At 38.3% G+C, this 20,336-nt stretch overlaps 1 protein-coding gene across 1 annotated transcript in view; it reads right to left on the reverse strand.

The window, feature by feature from the left end:
- MAST2 (microtubule associated serine/threonine kinase 2) overlaps positions 1–20,336 on the reverse strand; it is a 187,362-nt gene that overhangs the window by 42,057 nt on the left and 124,969 nt on the right. The window contains exons 6-9 of the mRNA XM_066555210.1: positions 16,903–16,978; positions 14,468–14,488; positions 11,869–11,947; positions 6,927–7,081 (exon numbers count right to left, since the gene is read on the reverse strand). Of these exons, the coding sequence (XP_066411307.1) occupies positions 6,927–7,081; positions 11,869–11,947; positions 14,468–14,488; positions 16,903–16,978 (331 nt within the window). The remainder of the gene's footprint in view (positions 1–6,926; positions 7,082–11,868; positions 11,948–14,467; positions 14,489–16,902; positions 16,979–20,336) is intronic.

Here is a 20,336-nt window from a genome sequence, read left to right on the forward strand (position 1 = left end):
TGATGCACATTACACCATGGATCCATTTGCATTTATGCACAGTTAGCAAGAAACTTTAAGGCACACCAAAAAAAAAAAAAAAAACCAGGACAGTAAATCTTGACAAGCTGCATTTGTGTTACTGTTTGGGTGGGTTTTTTAAAGAAGGGTTGCATCTTGTTTCATCACATCTGATGGTATGCAGGGCTCTGACTCACTCTGCCACCAAGGACAGGCGGATGAGGTAATGCAGATAATCCCCAGCCACAGATCGCCTGCAGCAGCTCACTGCTCCAGCTACCTTGTTTCAACGTTCCAGACAAACAAGGGCTTCAATTATTTGCAATCTTACATGATCATTGCCTTCATGATTTTAAGAGTACTAAATACTCCTAAAAATACTCTATACAATTTTATCTAGAATGCCTTCAAACATTTCAAACTTTCTAGTGAAGGATGAAATCGATCTCTCTAAATGGAATAAATGCATTTTAAACTTGGAATGCATTACAGTTACTACCTTCCTGCTAACCTATTTAGAGCAAAACCATTCTTTTGGCAACGTATATTAACAATTCAAAGAAAATTTAACTCATTGGGTCACAGACTGTAGCAGTACCAAACTCTTTTCATGCCTTGTACTGAAATTCCATGAATTACATCATGTCTTGTTTTTATTACTGCTTATCCCTTAGCTTGAGAAAATGCACTTCAGATTAAATCTGTCACTGAATCCTTATGTTGAAGAAGAAAACTGATTTGGATGTTATGAATAGCAAGTAAAAAGACATTTTCATCAACTTTCCTAAGCTGCATAGATAGCTATTTTTAATCAAGAAGAATTTTCTTTAAAAAGAAACTTACATCTCTATTCATATGTAATGTATGACATAATTAAACATTCGGGTAAAAACATTTAAATTGCAGAGTTATAAGCAAATTCCCCTGCAGATTTAGCCTGCTATCCTCATCCTTTTTACTCTTAAGACAAAACATGCTGACACAAACACCACACTTGTTTACTGGTACTTCATATGGAGCTGGAGGACTTGGTGAACACAGTTATTGAAGAATTTATTTTACTCTGATGTAATTTTTCTCTGTGTGATCTAAGTGAGGTATAAATTACAAGTATATATAAGCCCTTTGATACTTACACAGAAATACTGAAGCACACACATACTTCACTTTAACACTAAAACTTGCACATGCTTAAGTATTTGCTGTCTTAGGGCTACAATAAAACATGAGGGATTTTGCCTTTTGCTTTCAAGGCACTTTATTCATATGGATACAGGAAATTAAGAGCTCTGCAGAAATCAGGCTACTTGAGCTGTCCTGCCAGCAGATGTAGCATTTCCTTAGGGAGAACCATGATAGGAGAATTTACTGCGTTTGCTTTTGTTTATGAAACAATGTCTGTGCACACCAATTGGCAAGAAAGTGCTTCCTTGGGCATTTGTAGTTTTGTCTCTCACCTTCTACCACTTTCTACCAACCAAAACAACAGAATACCCAAAAATCTCTGGATAAAACTTTGGATTAAGGTGCGCATTGTCACCCAAAATAAAATTTGCTCAATATACCAGGTCAAATTAAATGTCTAGCTGACTATAGCAAGACTGCAACATAATATACTGCACCATCATTTCTAATGTGGATCCTTAGGTTGGGAAACTAAGGAACTAATTAGCTGGATACCTAGCTAACCAAAGGCTACCTGCCAAGCACTGCCAGGTTCTCTACAGCACCTCTAGGACACAACCAGGTGAAAAAGGAACAAGGACTGGGCAGATAACTGAATGCCACCAAGGGAGAACACAAGGAAATTTAGAAATAAGATAAAAGGAGTCTAAGACATTTTACTGGCATGACATCTTTTCAAATGCAGAAGCTTCACACATCTACCCAACACCAAAAATTTCACAAGCAGAACCAAACCAGTCTAAAATTTCAAGCCTCACAAAAGAACAGATTATTTTCTGCAAAACAGAGAACACACGCTGTGCACGTGCATAACATTTTAAGACAAAAGGCAGGCTCCTTCCCTTTTCTTGGAGCAGGTAGGTAGGTCAAAGAAGTGATTATTGTCAGTGAGTTTTTCATTTCAGCAGAGCAGGCATTAGAAGAATAATATCTGTCCCCTTAAGCTTAACAGCAGAATGAAAAACTACTCTCTCTTTTCCCCTCCTTCACGCTTCCTCCACTTTATGAGACAACGTGGAGGTGGATTTTCAGGGATATCTATCTCCCACAAAGATTTCTGTTGCCTTCAACCTGTCAAAACTCATGTCCCCTTATCTGATGCTTCAAAGTGAAAATAGCTTATAGAGAGCTATTTCGAGGAGCAACATTTATGCAATAACTTAAATCTCACAAAATCTAGTTTAAGGGTGACTAAATAAAACTGACATGTTTATGAATAGGTAATTTTTCCTTCACTATGATAACTGTGCTTATTAGGAAAAAGCAAAAAAGCTGAAAGCACTGCGTTTCCCTCTGCTTTCACACTGTATATAAAGGTTTAATTAGGTTGTATTTCCAGGATATGACCAAAGTCAGTTCTCATAGGAAACTTAAAACTATAGGCTTTAATTTTCTGTCATTTCCAGACACACAAAATAAAGAATTTGAAAACTAGAGAGCTAAAGTTGGATAAAGTAGGCACTAAGATAAGCCTTTGCTGAAGGTGAGACTTCCTCTTCTCCCAAGAAATAAATATTTAAATCTTTGAGGTAATGAAAGTTACATTAATACTAGAAGTCAGAAAACTTCCCCAGCAGCAGGGGCTGCAACTTCTGCTTTCCAATATTTCAGGGGTTTTATGCATGCCAGCAAAGACTGAGACTGCTTCAGAATGAAAACACAAGGTTGGAGTAATGAGCAGAGCAAAGAATAAATAAGGATACCCAGTTTACTTCATATCAGAAAACCATGAAAAAGGTGAGTGAACCCAAAAGTTAATAAATATAAAACCGACCACTTTGAAAAACCTTTTCAAGTCAAGTTCACAGGACACACTGTCTTGAGAGAGGAAAAAAAGAGACCAACATTATCTGTAATACAGTTAGAATGTGTTTTCAGAAGGAACAGATGCCTTGTGCTGTAGAATATAAAACTATTATCCTTCCCCAAATCCATGGGGATGTGAATCCCCGCTCCACAGCTTGTGGTGGATGGCCCTGCCTGAGAGCAGCGTGAAGGGATGAACACACCACGATTACTCAAGTGGTTAAAGCTGCCTCTGAAGAGCACTGAGATGAGAGAGCCCCACAGCCTGCAGGATGAAAGATAAAAATCGACTGTGTGGGCCACTGGTTTTCACAACACCTATTGCTTCTTGGGCATTTTATCATCAGGAGTCTTTTTTGGTATTTTCCAGTTGTTTTGTCTGTATATTCTCAACAGCAGGATCCAGCATGCTAAAAGTCAGGCTGGAGGATTGCGTTTAAAAAGCACTATCCAGCAAAGAGATGAAGAAGGATGATCTCATCTACTTCAACTATATAAAAATTCACTGCAACAATCTTCTGCCCTTTTTACCTAGACAACATTATCCTGAAATACTAAAAGAGATCAAGAAAAATGGGCAGATTGGTGGGCTGAGTGACTGCACAAAGGCAGCTCCTGAAAAAGTCTTTATTAGTTAACTCTACTTTTATCTCTGACATTCTCCACACATTCCCACATGTGAGCAACTGCTAAAGATGACAAGTGAAGAGAACTGGGAAAAGATGGAAGGCAGCATCTCTTTAACTTAAAAAGAGTAATGATGCCAAGTTTCGTGCAAGTATTCACAACTTTTCATGCATTTTACTCCAGGGAAAAAAAAAATCTTGTTCAGGTGATGCCCAGGATTGATCTGAACATAACAAATGTAGCCTGGGGATCTCCCTGTTGGTCAATAACTTGAAAGAATTTGAAGGTTGCATTATTTAAAAAAAAAAAAAAAAAAAGAGAGAGAGAACAGTTGAGAGATGATATTTAGGAGCTACTTCTGCAGGTAATAAAGAAGTCTTTTCTTCTACCGAAGACACACAACAAGCACCAAAACAGGTGGGTCACATGGAAATATGTTCTTTGACTGAGCACATGAGTACTGGACCTTTTTGAGACAGATGAGAGAACAGGCTCCTGGATTTTGCAAGCAGCTTTATAAGGATGTCACACCCCTGCATTTCAGTGCTGGTCTCTTGTTCCCTCCTTCCCCCTGCACAGGAAAGCAGCTGGGAAAGAACCAGTGCCATTTCTTCAGGGCAGAAATTCTGAGCATTTCAAATAAGGCATGATTAAATAAAAGATGAGTATCCTCAAGGCACACTGGCAGAACACCTCAAGCAAAGCAGAGGTGCTACCAACCTGTCAGTGCACCCTCCATGACTGCACACTTTGTTAGTTTTATCATCCAGTTTGATCATTAAGAGTGCTCTGTATGAATAGAACATTTGCAGCTAGAAAATGGTACATTTCTAGCCAAAAAAGTATGTGTATTTTTCCAAAAGTTACATCTAGGCAATATTCTATACCTAGGAGCATAAAAGGATCATCTGACACTTCTAAAAAAAATATCTTGGATTACAGAGACAAAAAACCAATCTCAGCATTTGGCAGTGACATCTCAAAATGCTAGTTCCTCTCTCAAAAACAGATGTAAGGCTGCAGTCATATAGGACGGAAAATGAATACACATTAACTATGACACGATCTTTTAAATTATAAAGCCATGGCTGCCAATTAAAGGAAATGTCTGATGTATTTTGTTCATCTGCTTTTCATTAAAGCTGATCAAACAAGACCACTGAGTGAAAAAATACATTTTTAGGAAATTACTACTTAATTGAATTCAATGTTGAAAAACAAAAGCTGTTCTCAGCTTTTATTTTTTAAGTAAGTGAAAATATCTTCTCACCAAGTGAGGTAACTCTAAAGTATGGGCAAATAAATAAGCAAGCTTTGTGCAGTGAACAATGTCTGGTCTTCATGTATTTCAGTATTTGTTTACAAGCACAGGCTCCCCTCTGTGAGAGGGTTTTTGCTCCTGCAAACATTGCTGCAGTTGGTTGGAGTGACCTATCCATTTTCCTTGGAGGTGCAAGGGCCAGCATGAATGCCTGGTAGTGGCAAGGGTGCTTTAGAGTCACACAGCATCACAGTACTGGCAATAAGCAAAATGAAAACCAAATGAGGCACAGTGAGTTGAAAAAATTAAATTACTTCATTCTAAGCTTTGGAATACCAATAAGGCTGGACATTTTCACACTAAAAACCATGAGAGAGCCAGAAAAGGTATTCAAGAGAAGAAGATTAATCAGTTATATGACACACTGAATTAATCTCATCCCACCAGAAATTATAAACCTACTCCATGATCAGTCTGCTTCAAATTGGCTCACAGAGGCAAAATTCTCTGCAACCTGATAACCCATATTAACAAGGAAGAAAATAAAATTGGGCTCTTTACGTGGTCATGTTTATCATTCTTGCATTAGCAGAAGTGTCTTCTACAACAGGATGACACCTGTGTTAGAGGACAACCATTACTTTAGCAAGTGTGTCTGCAGGAGCTGCCTCACCCCTAGAGAATTGGTGCCACTACAGTTACACTGCTCAGCAGGGGTCAGGGTTATCAGTGGCAGGACTATGGTTCAAAGGGACTTAGTACAGAATTTACAATTAGTCTTTACTACATGGCACTGAGGAGGTCTCTGGCTAAGTGTGCCACTACCCACAGCACTCACCTGCTCCTGTAGATTACTGTGTAACTACACTTAACAGGACCATATGCAATTACCATGCAGCCTGCACTGAAGTTTAGAACATACAAATAACTACAAATAGTCCTGAAAGGTCAGCTCTGCCATGACATGATATTCACTGTGGGTTTTGTTACTATCCTGGCCTGTTTCACTTCCTACTTTTACAAATTCCCACCCAAGTCCTGAGCTGGGCACACTGATTCAGCAACTCCAGCTGGCAGAGTTGTTGAATATTGTCCATTAATTTAAAGGTGATATCCACCTCCAGCATCCTGAGATGAATGAAGACTTCACTCCTTCCATCCTGCTTGTAAAAACCCTTTTCTTTCACAAGGTGTGTCTAGACTTTCATTCACTTGGTCCAGCACTAAAGGGATAGCAAAACTTGAGGCTTTTGCCATGATACAAAGTGTTTGTGGATTGATTCCACATAACTGTTAAAGATCTGCAGAAAAATTGCCCAGAGAGTTTGTGGAATCTCTGTTTGTGGAGAAATTCAAAAGCTATATGGACATGACCCTGGGCAGCCTGCTTGAATAGGGTTTTGCACAGGATGACCTCCAGAGATTCTTTCCTACCTCAGCCATTCTGTAATTCTGTGAAAGATGAAATTCTAGTTGCTTCTGGTTTATGTATGGAGAAATCAACTACACAAGGAAATAACCTGGATGGTTATCTTTGAACAACCAGTTCTCTGAACCAAAAGTAAAATTATTCAACTATTAATGTAGCAGAAACATTTTCAGCACTATTACAAAATCATGCTGGGGTGCAACTCCATTTAAGGTTTTGACTTTATCTACTCTGAAGCACTGCCAGAAAAGTTATTAAAAGTGGTTATAACCACATCCTTATGATATTGCAGCAAAATTCTGAGAAGAAACTTCACTAAAGGAAATCTACACCCTATGCATTTAGTTTGAGACACTTGCTGATCATGTTTTCATAGAGTTATTGTGAAAATACAAAAGCAGAGCATACCAACCACTTTGCAATCCAGAAGCTCAGCAATGTGAGAAAAAAATCCTTTGTGATCAGATGAGGTGAGTTAAATGCTGATTAAAAGTTTCAAACATAAGCAACAAAGCAACTACAAGTAACTAGTAACTGTTCTTAGATCTGAAAGCACATATAGAAATGCAATAAATGTGTCCAACATCTTAAAAATTCAACAAGCAATCCAAAGCTCACCTGAGACTGCGAGAGCGAGGCCTCAAGGCTGGAGAATGGCGCCCTTCCTCATCAGTGATGCTCTCAGTACTGAAATGCTTTGTCAGGAAATGAAGTTCATCTGCCGTGGGCTGAAAGGGCAGCTGGTGCAGCTTCTCCTGAGATGAGCATGATGACTGAGTACAGAAAAAAATACAGAAAAGAAATGCACTAAACGCATGCATAGGGGTCAGCTAATGAATGGAAGAGGAACGGACTCTGCCAGACTGCGCACTCCAGCGGAAAAGAAAGCTATTTATCAGACCAGGTGCCTCTTTCTATTGCTCTTGTCAGGCTAAGCCAACCCTTACATTCAATGACAGAGCTGGTGAGATCAGGAAAACTTTGGGAGAGGGCTAGGGAACCATTGCATCTGATTCTGGAACCAGCACATCTGATCATGCAGATAATTTACTATCAGGAGACAGAAAGGGAGGCACGTGAGTACCAGCACTACTCAGGAAAGGACAAGGAGGTTCCTGGAGTGGTGAGCAACTTTCTTTCCTTTTCCCTCATATTCTCTTAGCTCAGGAGCTTCAAGGCATGCAAAATGCTATGGAGCTGTGTAGACCTCAGATTTTTTTGGTTATTGGCTCTCACTGCAAATTGCTATTGTAAATGATCAGGATTTTATTTCTCCTTCTCATTACCCATCAGGCTTCTTCTCTAACCAGGGAAGCAATCCTAAATAAAGTATCTGACTTGTAAAACTAACAAAGTTTCTCATCAGTGAGCTAAACATTTTATTCTTCTGTAAATAAGTTGATGCATTTATATGACTCATGTTCTGTGATAATAATAGACATGAAACTGTTTTAATTTGTGAACCTCATAAAACCCGAGAGTAAAAGAAATATTTGTGGAAATATTTGTGAAAAATACTAATAACATCAAAGTTAGACATTCCAGGGGAAAAAGCTGAAGGTTGACTAAGAAATGTATTTTGTGTGTGTGTGATTCTTCAATGCCCCTTTCCATTTTAGAGAAGAAAATAAATTACATAAGGACAAATTAAAAATTCTCTTTAAAAACAAGAGGGAAAATGAAAAAAAAAAGGTGCTGAATAATCAGAGTAGCACTGAACAACACCAGTGGGCCTTATTAAAAACATCACCCTGACCTAAGTTCCACAGCTCCTTATTATCTGATGAAATTAATTATGTACACTGTTCCAACATAAAAACTTTTCCTTTTGCTACAACAACCCTCACTTAGACTGGAAGAAGTAGATCCTAGTACCAGAAGTACTGGTAGGAGGGAGTTATACATGATATAACACATGTGACTAAAGATTTAACTCACCTAGCATGGGAAAGAAAGCATATCTGTCTCTTGCCATATGGCTAGATCATTTGGATTGACATTTTCTGAGGGGAAAAACCCAATCAGCCAGCAAATCTGAGATGAACAAGTCACATAGAATGTTCAAATGGTGTAGTTATTCCAAGTATTGTAAGAAACAGAAAATCTGGTAATATAAGAACATATCAACCTAAAGATCCTATTTTAGACAAAAATTTAATTGGCTCCAGATCCACTCCCACTGCACTGCACAGAGGCATTTTACAGAAAAATAAGTACTAAAGACATTTAAAAACCTGCTTTAACAGATACCCAAGTTCTGGTATTGCAAATACATGTCTGATTCAAAACAAACCAGGTTAGCACATAGTTACTTGAATTAGAAAGAAAAAAAATTCAAAACTTATAATCTAGAAAAACTATTAAAAACTTTATGTTTCCCAACAGCAAAATCACTGGGGAAGTAGTGCTAGTCAACCCATGGACAGCACAGCAAAATCCTCCCTCCACTTCCTCTCCCTAAAAGCAATCAGATCACAAAGTTTAGGATTCCCGAGAATAATTAATGAAGGCTCTGAAGATAAAGACCATGGACTTTCTCTGCCAAGGGCTTCTCTAGCAGTATTAAGGCATATGACCTTTCTGTGAAAAAGCATGAAAGCAAAGTGAAACACTTCTGAAGTATTGATTTTCAGGTAATCACATCACACTACTCAATATTTGCAGCAGACTAATACAAATATCCCCCTGGTGTCTTAATTACGGATGCAGAATTAGCCAACTATTCTCCAGTAAAAAAAAAAAAATCAATCTATATTACTGTTGATTGTAAACTAACTGCAACTAGAAAATGAAGAGCAGATTAACTGTTAAAAAATAATTGTGTACTTGCCCATCTAACTGATTATTTTATGTTCACCTAACTAGAAAGCTCTTCTCCAGCTTCTTCAGAGTTGGTCTGATGATACATCTGCTCTTCATGATTTGTAAGAAAAGGGTAAATGTGGTTTGGTTTTGATTGAAGTGTCATCCCTCATTTGGAAGTAAAAAATAAAGCAGAATCTACAGGTCCTCACTGCCCTAGGACTAGGTAAATGCCTTGGGTTGTTCAGTAGGTTGGTACAGCAAATGATCTCTGATCACAGAGATGGGGGTCAGCTCTTGCTCTCATACAAAAACTCAAACAGCAGGACACAGAATAGACTGGGCCCTTCTTGGTATTTCACTTTCCACTGGCACATCCACCAGAGCAAAGGTCTACTGGCTTCCTTTTCTTGCTTGAGAGAGAAACAATTTTGAGGACTGATCATATGAAATGGAAACCCAAACTTCTGTTAAGTTCCTATCTGCAGCGCTAATTCATTGTGTCCTTTTGACAAGCCCCTTCTCTGACTCTTACTTCAGTTTCCAAGTCTATGCAGGAATAACACTGCTTCTCAACTTTAGAGGTGTTATTCAGATCAATTCAAATTAATTCTAATCTGTGAAATACCGAGATAATAGGATTGGCTTAGAAATGTAATACCAGGTTTAATAGCTCCAACAATTGCATCACTGCTTACTAAACAGCCCATTTCAAAGTCTTTCTACAACTGAACCAGCAAAAGGTCTAGAGATGAGGAACTTAGTCACTTAGGGAAAAAAAATAAAAGCCTTGGAATTACACGTTTCAACCAATTTCTTGAATGAAGCTGAATTCAGGTCTAACTACAACTATCGCTTTATGCTTCTCATTACACTTCCCTGTTACTTGCACTTTGAAAAATTACTATTTGAACTGATGCTTTCTATGTGACATGTCTATCTCAGATTTGTTAATTTTTGGGTTTTTTTAATGGGAAAACATTAATCAAAATGGTCTATCTATTTCTGAGAACATGAAAAGAGACAAATATGATGACCGAGTACAGAAACAAATATAGAACTTTAGAAAGTTCTCAGCTTTCTCATGCTTCCAAAAGATTTTTAGTGTTGTTACTAAAGTTCTCAGCTTTCTCATGCTTCCAAAAGATTTTTAGTGTTGTTACTTTTTCTCTCTCCACAGGCATCCACTTTAAGTCTGGTCAAACTACAAACTCTTTAAAAACTACAGTTTGGCCTCCAAAAGTGTCATCACAAGCAAATTGGAAGTTGTCACAGTGACTATCAATGACCAAGCTATTTTTGGATGCCATCCATATGGAAAGTAACTGTACTTGCTCCATGCTCCCATAGCTTGAAGAGGACTTAGACATGGATTATGCCCATAAAGATTTAACCTAAGACTATAAAGGCCAAAGCAGAGCCCCTTCTTAACAACTGCTCTTAAGTGCTTGAATATATAATAATGTGTGGCAGTGAAACCAGGGATGTCTTTTTCATGTACATTTTTGTATGCTCCTGCCCACATATCTGTATGCACATTGAAATCAGGTCACCTGTCTTCCAAGGAGACAAAAAGCATCCCAAACTCAACAAGAAAACAACTGTCTTGAAGTTCAAAAGGTAACAAATAGTAGAAATTGTGTGAACTAGAGTTTGCAAGAATGTGTCTGAACAAATGAAGTTATAGAGCTAAGATCAACATTGCAGAATCAAATTTTAATCATATCTATTCATACTAAAAGGAGCTAAAAGGAAACTTTTGACCCCAATTTCTTCTTTTTCTATATAGATTGAATTTAACACTCACCCCCAAAAAACCTTATAAATTTGTGTTTGAGAGGCAGTAGAAAGTTTATGGATGAACTTAGAACAGTTCACAAGGAAAACAATGATACAGTGTAAGATTTGCATAACGTGTAGTAATGAGCCCTAATTAATAAAGGTGTTACAATTATTAGGAGCATACTCTAAATAATTAATACAAAACTAAATGATCAGTATTATGGAAAGAGGCAGTGATTTGTTACCACACAGTTGAAGACACCATAAGACACATACAAAAGCATGTTACATTAAGTTTGTACTTTATAGTTCTAATGCTCCTATGTTTGTCTTTGCAACGTTCTAATGTGGATAACCACAATGCTGAGCTGACTTAAATAAAGAGTAAGATTCATTTTAGGAGGCATGTCAGAGTTACAATGGCTAACATTGTGCTGCCAGCTTGTAGGTATTGCTGACAGAACTCAAGCAAACTGCAGCCAGCCTTGCTAATGATGGGTGTAAGGACTGGAAAGCTTCATTAGGAGGTTCAAATTACTGGAGCTGAATAACAGATGAGGCTTATCAATTTTTCTTTCTGCTAGCCTAGTAGAAGAGGTTCTCAGACTAAGTACTTGAAAGCAGACAGGAATTTCATTCCCCAGTTACAAAAAGCTGAGAGCTGGAAGGTATTTGTGCACTATCTCTGAGTCCTGCCACTTTGGAGACTTTGTGCCTCTCAAACGATCCCTTGAGCCAAGTGCTGCACTGGGATTTCACCAATGCTGAAGGCAAAGTGCAAGATGATAGGAGCTGGGAAATGGAGGAAAAAAGCAGCAGAACCAATAATTAAAATAATTTTTAAAATAATTAGTATATTAAATAATGTTAGCAAAACAATGAAGAAAGATCCAGTATTTTAGTAGAGACTCAGAAGCTGATTTGTTAGGGTGTGTTTGTACAAACTGAACTGCTTGGAAAAGTCTGTGTCACTTACTGAAACTGTTGAACTGGGAGTGTTTGTGCCATATCCAGATGAAGGAAGGGAGGCCAAGGACCAGCGGCGTCCGTCCGTTCTGGGGAAAACACGGGAGGGAAATCACAGTCAGGAACACAGGGTGGCTAATTCTGGAGAGAAATAAGCAAGCTTCTCCTCTGTATCTCCTAACCTCACACTTCTATTAATGCCTTGAGTTATTCAGATAAATCAGGTATCCTATTTACAATCACACCTGTGGAAAAGCAATTAGAGTAAGTTTTAAAAGCAAAACTAGGTGACCTCGGAAAAGCTAAAGCAAAGGGGCACCAGAATCCTGCATTAAGTAGATGCTTTGTACTTGTACAAAACTTGGAGTTCCTAAAACAGACAAATACAAACAGCTCCTTGCAAACTTCTTTGAAAAAGACACTCATGCTTATCATACTTATGCAGCTCATTGTCTTCCAAATGAAGATTCAGATTGAGGACAAAAAAATTTACATTAGATCAAGAATCAACTGAAAGCAGATTAATTTGTTTACCTACTCAGAGGGCATTCTGCCCAGCACATTGCCTGGCACAGCTGGAAAATTAAACCCAGTAAATAGGAACAGAGCCAAGGGGCTCACTCCAAATACACGAGTAAATCACAGAAATCTCACCTAGGGTCCTTTCTCCTCCAGTCACTATAACATCAGCAGTTACTTCCCTATTGTAGCCAAATAAACATGTTCCTCAGGGAAAACATCCAAAACATTGTGGAGACACTGCAGAAAGGTCTTGTTTTGCCAATGTCAAAACTGAGGAACCGAGGAACTACACAAGAGCTTTGAGAAGAATCAGTGCTGCCCTCCCTGAAATGCTCTTCTTCCCACAAACCCAGTCTCAGTGAGGATGGAAACTGAACTACATTCAGCTCAGTCTCACAGCACTTCTTCTAGTTCTGATCTATTTCCCCGCATTTTGTGTCCTTAAAATGGACAACCATGTCCTGTTGCACGGTGAGATTGATGCTGAAAGTCTCCTCCTCACGTCAGTTTCCGTTTGCTTGGGTTTTTTCTTGCAGCAGATTATCAGTAACCGGTCATAACATGAAGCTGAATTAGAACAGTTCTAACTCACTTTGGAGAGACATGGGACATTTTGGTACACACAGATACAGTGCATTTATGCAAGTGCATTATAAAATAAGATATTTGGTACAGGTCTGAAATAGTGATTATAAAAATCTCAGCTGTTATCTTCTCAGTAATATTTCTCATCCCACTATCCATACCCATGAAGCCTCATCTCCAGATAAATGTTCAGTGCCCACCAAGAAAAAAAACCCTGTTTACAGTTTTTCCAGCTCTAGTTCCTTTTATTTTCAGGCACTGATAAACACCTCTCTTTGTCATCTATTTTAGAATGAGAGGGAAATAAACTCACTGTTCCACATCACTGAAAGAATATTATGTCAATAGAGTTTTTAAAAGACTCATGCTTCATGCATTAAAAAAATAATAAGTCTGTAATGCAGTTTTTTATTGCATGCCTACGTTACAGCTAAACCCCATTTAGCCACAGGTGATGATTTCTCTGGCAAGACAATTAAATGTAAAAGAACAATCTCAAAATAATTTCAAGTGAAATGGAATTCCTTTCTTAACCCTGAAAAACAACAACTATCCACATTACAAAGTTGTAGCATGCTGTAGTAAGGGACTGAACAGCTAACTTCAATAATCTTCATTGAGTTTCTTGTAACATACAGGGGCTCTGGGGAAATATTTATGTCAATGATTCAACCTCACTTTGGATCCTCAGTCCCAGAGCAAAACACTGTTTCTTGCTGCACAAGTTACTCATTTCTTGCAAAAGAAAAGCTTAATTTTTTTTTTTAAACTGAAATACCTAAATGGTGTATTGAAATAACTTTAGAATTTTCTTTTTTACCAAGTTAAAAGAAAAGATCTTTCTCAATTAGAAAATTCCAGCACAGCCCTTCATGCTTAGGCTGTTTTCTGCTGATGCAATCCAGGCAAGCAATGTGCTAAGAGTCAGGAGAAACATATCAGCTCTACTCTAGCAGAAAGAAGTGGGACAAGAGTGAAAATCTTCCAAATCAAGGAAGGGGAAAAGACCTCTAAAGCAAATTCCTCCTACATTTATGCAAAGCATTTCAAAGTACTTTAATGTTTTGTTAATAAACATACTTTTAGAGAGACACATGCAATATTACTTCAGGATAAGACACTTGGAATGATACCTTTAGGTTTTTTATTTATTATAGATGCTTTGCTAGCCCAACAAAGACATGCAAACAACAAATTTTGCCTCTAAAATGATATTTTAATTAGTTAATTATGGAGGTGTTTTTATGGCAGCTAAATGCTATTTCATGAAGAAGCAGAACAATTTCAAACAAGGAGTTAGAAAAACAAACGTCTTCACCAGAGCGCTACCTGTTTATTGTTTTAAGCCAAAATGTCAAGATTTTCCATTTCTACTACAAAGACTGGAAGCTGAATGCCTAAATGGGGTTGTTACAGCATGAACTTGTTAGGGACACGTGCTCAGCTGCACAGAAGCACAGTTCACACACACACACAAACAGCAGCAATGGGATACACATTACCTGTCTGCTCTGTGTCCATGGCTGTGTGGAAAAAATTGTACAATAATTATGAGAGAGGGAGCAGTAAATGATGCATGTGATGTCTAAAAAAAAACCCCTTCATCTTCTGTTACTGGTATTCGTCCAACATCAGGAGAAATAGGCATCAACATACATTTCCTTATTCCAACAGAAGGATTCCTGCCCATAGTGTTGTGGCTATGACACAATCATTGAAAGAGTATCTAACAAGGGATTTATGGTTAATCACAAGTCAGACTAAGGACAACCTTGCAGGAAATTGTAGTGGCTTTACAATAACACAAGCTTTCCAAACAAGTTTCCTATTCCATCTCAAGAAAGAACTCATCACAGGACTATAAAGAAAGAATGGAAATCACAAATTATGTCCAAACAGGATAATAAATGAAGAAATTACACCACTAAAAAAGGCAGAAAATCAGCAGCAGGTAATTCCTGTGATGGCAAAGGCAGGAAATCAGGCAAGGGCCTGATCTCTTAAACCCCAGGCAATGCCAATGAAAAGGGTACTGTGAAATATCCATTTCTCTGGCACCACACTTGTAATTCCTTAATTCCATCATATAGAAGTTATTCTGATACCAGTATGGGGTAATCCAGCATGTATCTGTTGTTACTGCTGGCATAGCTATTCAGCTGTAATGCAAGCAGAAAATAGAAACAGGTTTCTAAAACAAGCAGTGCTTAAGTGTTCTTTTCCCTGGCAGGAAAAGTATAGAGAGGAACATGAATACTATAAAATGAACCTCTGTACTCAAAAGGACAGGCTTAACCTTTATTCGTCTATTTCTTTAAAAATTAGATTTAAAAAGTGGAAAAGTGTGAAAGAGCACTCTTCAGAGTTTTAGAAAGCCATATTGAAGGATCAAGTTGAAACATGATGTCGAAAAATTACGTTAAGTTTTGACAATAACTGCTGTTTCTGCTGCAACTTTTCTACTGTTTTCCAGGATCCAGAACTCCTCTGAGATACTTCAGATACTCTGAAAACAGGTAAAAGTTCAGTTGATTTCAGTTGATTGAATACACCCAGATTAGGCTTTAAATTTCACATTTAAATTTTTAAATGTGAATGAGTGCATTTGAATTGTTTAAGCTGCAGGTAAAGCACTAATTTTCTCTCTGAGGCAATAGGAAAATACATATCCAGTCTCTTACATTTCATGTGCTATTAAAAAGCATTTTCTTACATAAGACTAGAAGACCAAAGTCTGCTTCAAACAGAACTCAAGGACACCAGGTCTTCTAGCAAATCACCTCAATGGACAAATGTTCCAGGATTTTCCTACCAGTACCTTATTCCATCAAATCCTAACCCTTTATTCTTCTCTGAAATTTTGAGACTTATCATTTTTTCTAACTAGTCCTCAAGTTAAATCTGTCTTTCTCAGAAAACTTACTTCCTCTCAGGATGATCACATATTTCCTATTCTCAGATCCTTTTAATACAAAGTGGGTTTTTTTCAGCTAAGGCAGAGTTTAATAAATCCAAAATACCTTCCTCACACTTTAATCTAATAACCCAGTTCCTATGCACAAGCACTGCTTGGGAGCTCTCTAATTTCCCTATTCCTTCTTTCTCACAAAATTTAACTTTCTGTATCATTATCCATTTCTGCCTACCTGCTGGGACTCAACATTCAAATCACCATTTTTCTGCTTTTCCCAGCTGTCTCTACTCTCTCATTCCTGTTCCTTACACTAAATCCACCACTGTGGGATCAGATTTCCTCCCAGCAGTTTGACACACGGCATGACCAGCACCTGTCCAGCACTGCTGCAGGACAGATGACAGCTCCACTCTGGGCTCTCTCAGTGCTGCTCTTGTAGAGGTTCTCTTAGACTCACAATTTCAATAATCAGCTATTTTCCTCATTGAGCAGTAATGTTCTCTTGACATCAATGCCCAAGACAGCAGACAAAAGTCAGGAGTCACTACCAGTGAGAAGGCAGGGAATGAAGACAGAGGGCTGTGCACACCTAATTTAAGGTATTTTTACACCTTTGTGCAGACACAGCAAAGAGGATCAGTACATTTTCAATACACCTCAGTGAGAGCAACATCTAGGACTATAACTAAATTACAATTACCCTAATAATGACTGGCTTTAATGTCACTTTGACTAAATAATGTGTCATATCACATGCCCTACATGTCATTCTTCTGGGAGAACATTGCCTCTTCCTCAGGCAGCATTAACTGCTTCATTTACTTTGTATTTTTCTAGGTCTGAAAAGCCCCTAATACATTCCAGTGCTGCCAAGATGTAAGCCATAAGGAGTAAAATAAAACAAAATTGGAGACATCAAAGAAAGTAAAACACAATCAAAAATGTTCTAACCCATAGGCCATTAGTAAATAAAATGCATAGACTATTTGCTTGCCAGTCCAAAGAGAACAGATCTTGCCTTACCTTCGGGCAGGAACAAAGGAAAAATGAGCAGGTGCATTTGGAGAGAAGTTTCTGGGACTGTCCAAGGGACTGCTACCTGTTTAAGAGAGCAAAAATTAACAGTTCAAAACCACTTTGTTCACATTTGAAACAAATGGAGTAAGTTTTCAGTGTTCTGAAAGACTTTGAACTGCATGTTGTAGTCAGAAATAACTGGAAATATGAAGCTTCGAGTCTTTGAGTTTTGAGCACTAGCTTGCTAAAGAAATGTTCTGACACACATGTACCAGTATTTTTCCTCCTTTTAAAATAATTTAAAGGGTATGTTTCATTTCCCCCTTTCAGGTAAGTAATGTGCCACCCATAGACAAGAGAGTCTTTTATTATTTTGCAGTAATTTCTATCTACAAGCCTTTCCTAATACTTGTCAATGAAAAACCTGAGTTAAAAGTGACACATGACAGTTTCAGGAAAAATAACCAGTAACAAAGCATTTCTTCCCAATGTATGCTAAAGTTGAATGCAAAATTCACTGAGAAAAAAAAGGGATATACCATGAAAACTGCACATAATAAAAGGACTATCTATATGTAAGATGATTGGGCTAAAACATATCAGCAGTCACACTAACTACCACTTTTCTGAAATAGTACTTTACCATGAAAATGAAAGTACCAGTGAAACTATACAGACAAGAAGAAAAAACAGTTAATTTTTGGTGTGGTTTTTTTCTCTGGGCTTTGTCATATGGTGTGTAATCATGGTGAGTGGTTTATTGCAATGTATTTTATTTCAAAGTAAAAAGCAACCATCACGCAGAAAGCCCTTCTGAAAGCCAGGATCATTTACAAACTAACTACAAAAATATTTCAAAGATATGGATGAATTTAGAAGCTTCACATCAGTGAGTGTGCATTCTATTGGGCATGAAGTGGTTTGCTCTGTCCCATCATTAATGCAGGAACAGAAGAGAAACTATCCATAGTAAAAGTGTCAACAGCAATTTCTTTGTGCAAACACAACAATATAGCACTAAAATAAGACCAGGAAAACAAAATAGATTCTGGAAAAGCAATACACTGCAAGGTATATCAGAAATGGTTTTAAATTTAGATCCCATAAAAAATGGTTTTATTTTAAAAGCCACCTGCAAAGTATGAGCCATCTGCCAAGGACTTGTCTGTTTCAGAAGCTCAAGTTGCCCAGCTTGCCCCTCAGGGCAGCAGTGATCCTGAGGTTACAGTCCCATCCAGCAACCTACTGAAGCTTACAATTAAGCTTGTAATTAAGTCACATTAATTTCAATCCAAGTTATCCACACACCTTTGCTGTTCCACTGAGCAGGAGCAGAATATAAGCACGGTGCTCAGCTGAAGGCAATGTTCCCTCCCACTTCAGCCTCACAAAAGGGGCACTAAAGTCTGCAGCAGCATCTCTGCACAACCTCTGTGGGCCAGGTGTGCACACCTGGTACGTGTGTCAGGGCAGGGAGGGAGGAGGAGGAGAGGGGACCAGGCTGGCACCTCCTGGGGTATGAGGATGGCCACAGTGCAGCACAGGCCAGCAAACTCCATCTGGTCTGCAAGTCTGCAAGGGGAAGAATAGCAGCTGGTTGAGATTAAACCAGCCCCAGGCTGAGGGAACATGTGTCATGGGGTGATGAGAGAACTGAAGAGGTAAGTGAATTCCAGACCACTCCACAATCTGCTTCATCAAGAGCAAACTAAATTAAAAACAAAGAGTTTGAGCAACAGGTTTGTTTTCCTTTGCCTTTGTTTTCTTTCATATTATTAGTTAAGACTAACAATGAGTTCACAGTTGATACAAAACAATTCAAGTCTTCATCCAAAACTGGATACTGTTTAACCCATTCTCAGTATATCCCAAGTGCAGAGGGGAGAGAGTGATCAGAAACCTATAGCTAAATAACTTCTGGTATTTCATTTATTAAGCTTGTACTCATTTTAATTCTTATGGTCACAATGGAAAACCAGAACCATTTTGCTGCTTTTGGACCACAAGAAGATGGAGAGGTCTGACAGTCCCAGTCTAGGAGGCACTGCAAGCTTCCAAGGGGATTGAGGAAGTCCAAGTGAAGAACTGAGTCATGCATGACAGTTCATGTCCTGGCAGCAGCACATAGGGTCAGGGTCACCAATCACTTGGTAGCAGAAAGCTGAAGGAGCATTTTAGGATGCTGCAGGAGTGAGGCCTTTCCATGGTGATGCAGATGATCTAACCAAGCAAGGAAGGCTGCCAGCTTTGCTGGAAACCTTGGTCTTTGCCTTCTCATTTTTCAAACTATACTGGCAATGAGCACTACTGTGTCAAGATGATAGTTTTGATCAAAAACCTCATTGCCCAATGTTGTTATAAACAAGCAATGAACTGTCATTGCCTTTTTATATCTTCATCAATCTTTGAACTTTCTGGGCTATGATCAAAATGGAATTTCAGAATAACTGAGCAAATTGGGTAATGACAGTTTTTAAATTTTGAAATTAAGTATGTGGGAGTTCAAACTCTTCTGAGCCTGCACTGTGTGGTACAGAGATACTACTAATTTTTAAGCAACTACTTTTTCAGATGTATATGGCATATTTCCTTTCAGACACTGGAATTTTAATTAGATCCCCTGTGACTTGCTTCTAGTTTTAAAATGAAAAGCAATTAGTTTTTCTACTCAATTCAAGTCTGGGTGAAGCTTTTAAAACAACAACAGGGAGAAGGGGAATTTCTACTTTCCCTAATATTTCCCAGCACTGCTGCATCTGCTGTAGATGGAGGTATTTTAATAAGAGAAGCCTGAGTGCCATGGCCTCGTTCACCAAGGCTGATCGAAACCCCATTTATTCTGCAGCAAAGGTAGATTCCCCTGCTGCTCCAGGGTTATAGTTGGCTACTACTGAACCTGAAATACCTGTCTCAAGGGAGGCTGTTACACAGAATGATTGCCCATTAGGTAAATCAACACAGCAACACCAATGCCAATAATTCAGGCAGGAACCTTCACATCTTCCGGACACAGGAAGAAGGATGGAGCCAAAGCATTTGTAAATCCACTACCTTCAAAATATGAAACCAGACCTTACAGGCAATGACAGTCTCAGCTATCCCTAGAAGCATGAATGACATTCATCAGATAGGTCATGAACCCCAAAATTCACATCAGAACCATGCTGTAAAACCTGCTTCTGAGAGCCATAAAAATTAATAAATAAACAAAAGCTAAGTTTCTGTGGTCTTCTGTGCAGGATATTCAAATTATTTGCTGAATATTAAAGCAAGCAGCTAAAGATAATATGCATGCTACAGAATTAGATGCCTTCCAGCACACACAAATTTCAAAATTATGACCATATTTAAAGCATCCTGTGTACCACCTGTCTCATAAACAATGAATGCCATGGTGCTCTCAGACCAGCCAAGGATCACAGGCATGATGTGCGGATGAA

Source organism: Molothrus aeneus, chromosome 9 (genome assembly GCF_037042795.1).
Source record: "Molothrus aeneus isolate 106 chromosome 9, BPBGC_Maene_1.0, whole genome shotgun sequence".
NCBI lineage: Eukaryota > Metazoa > Chordata > Aves > Passeriformes > Icteridae > Molothrus > Molothrus aeneus.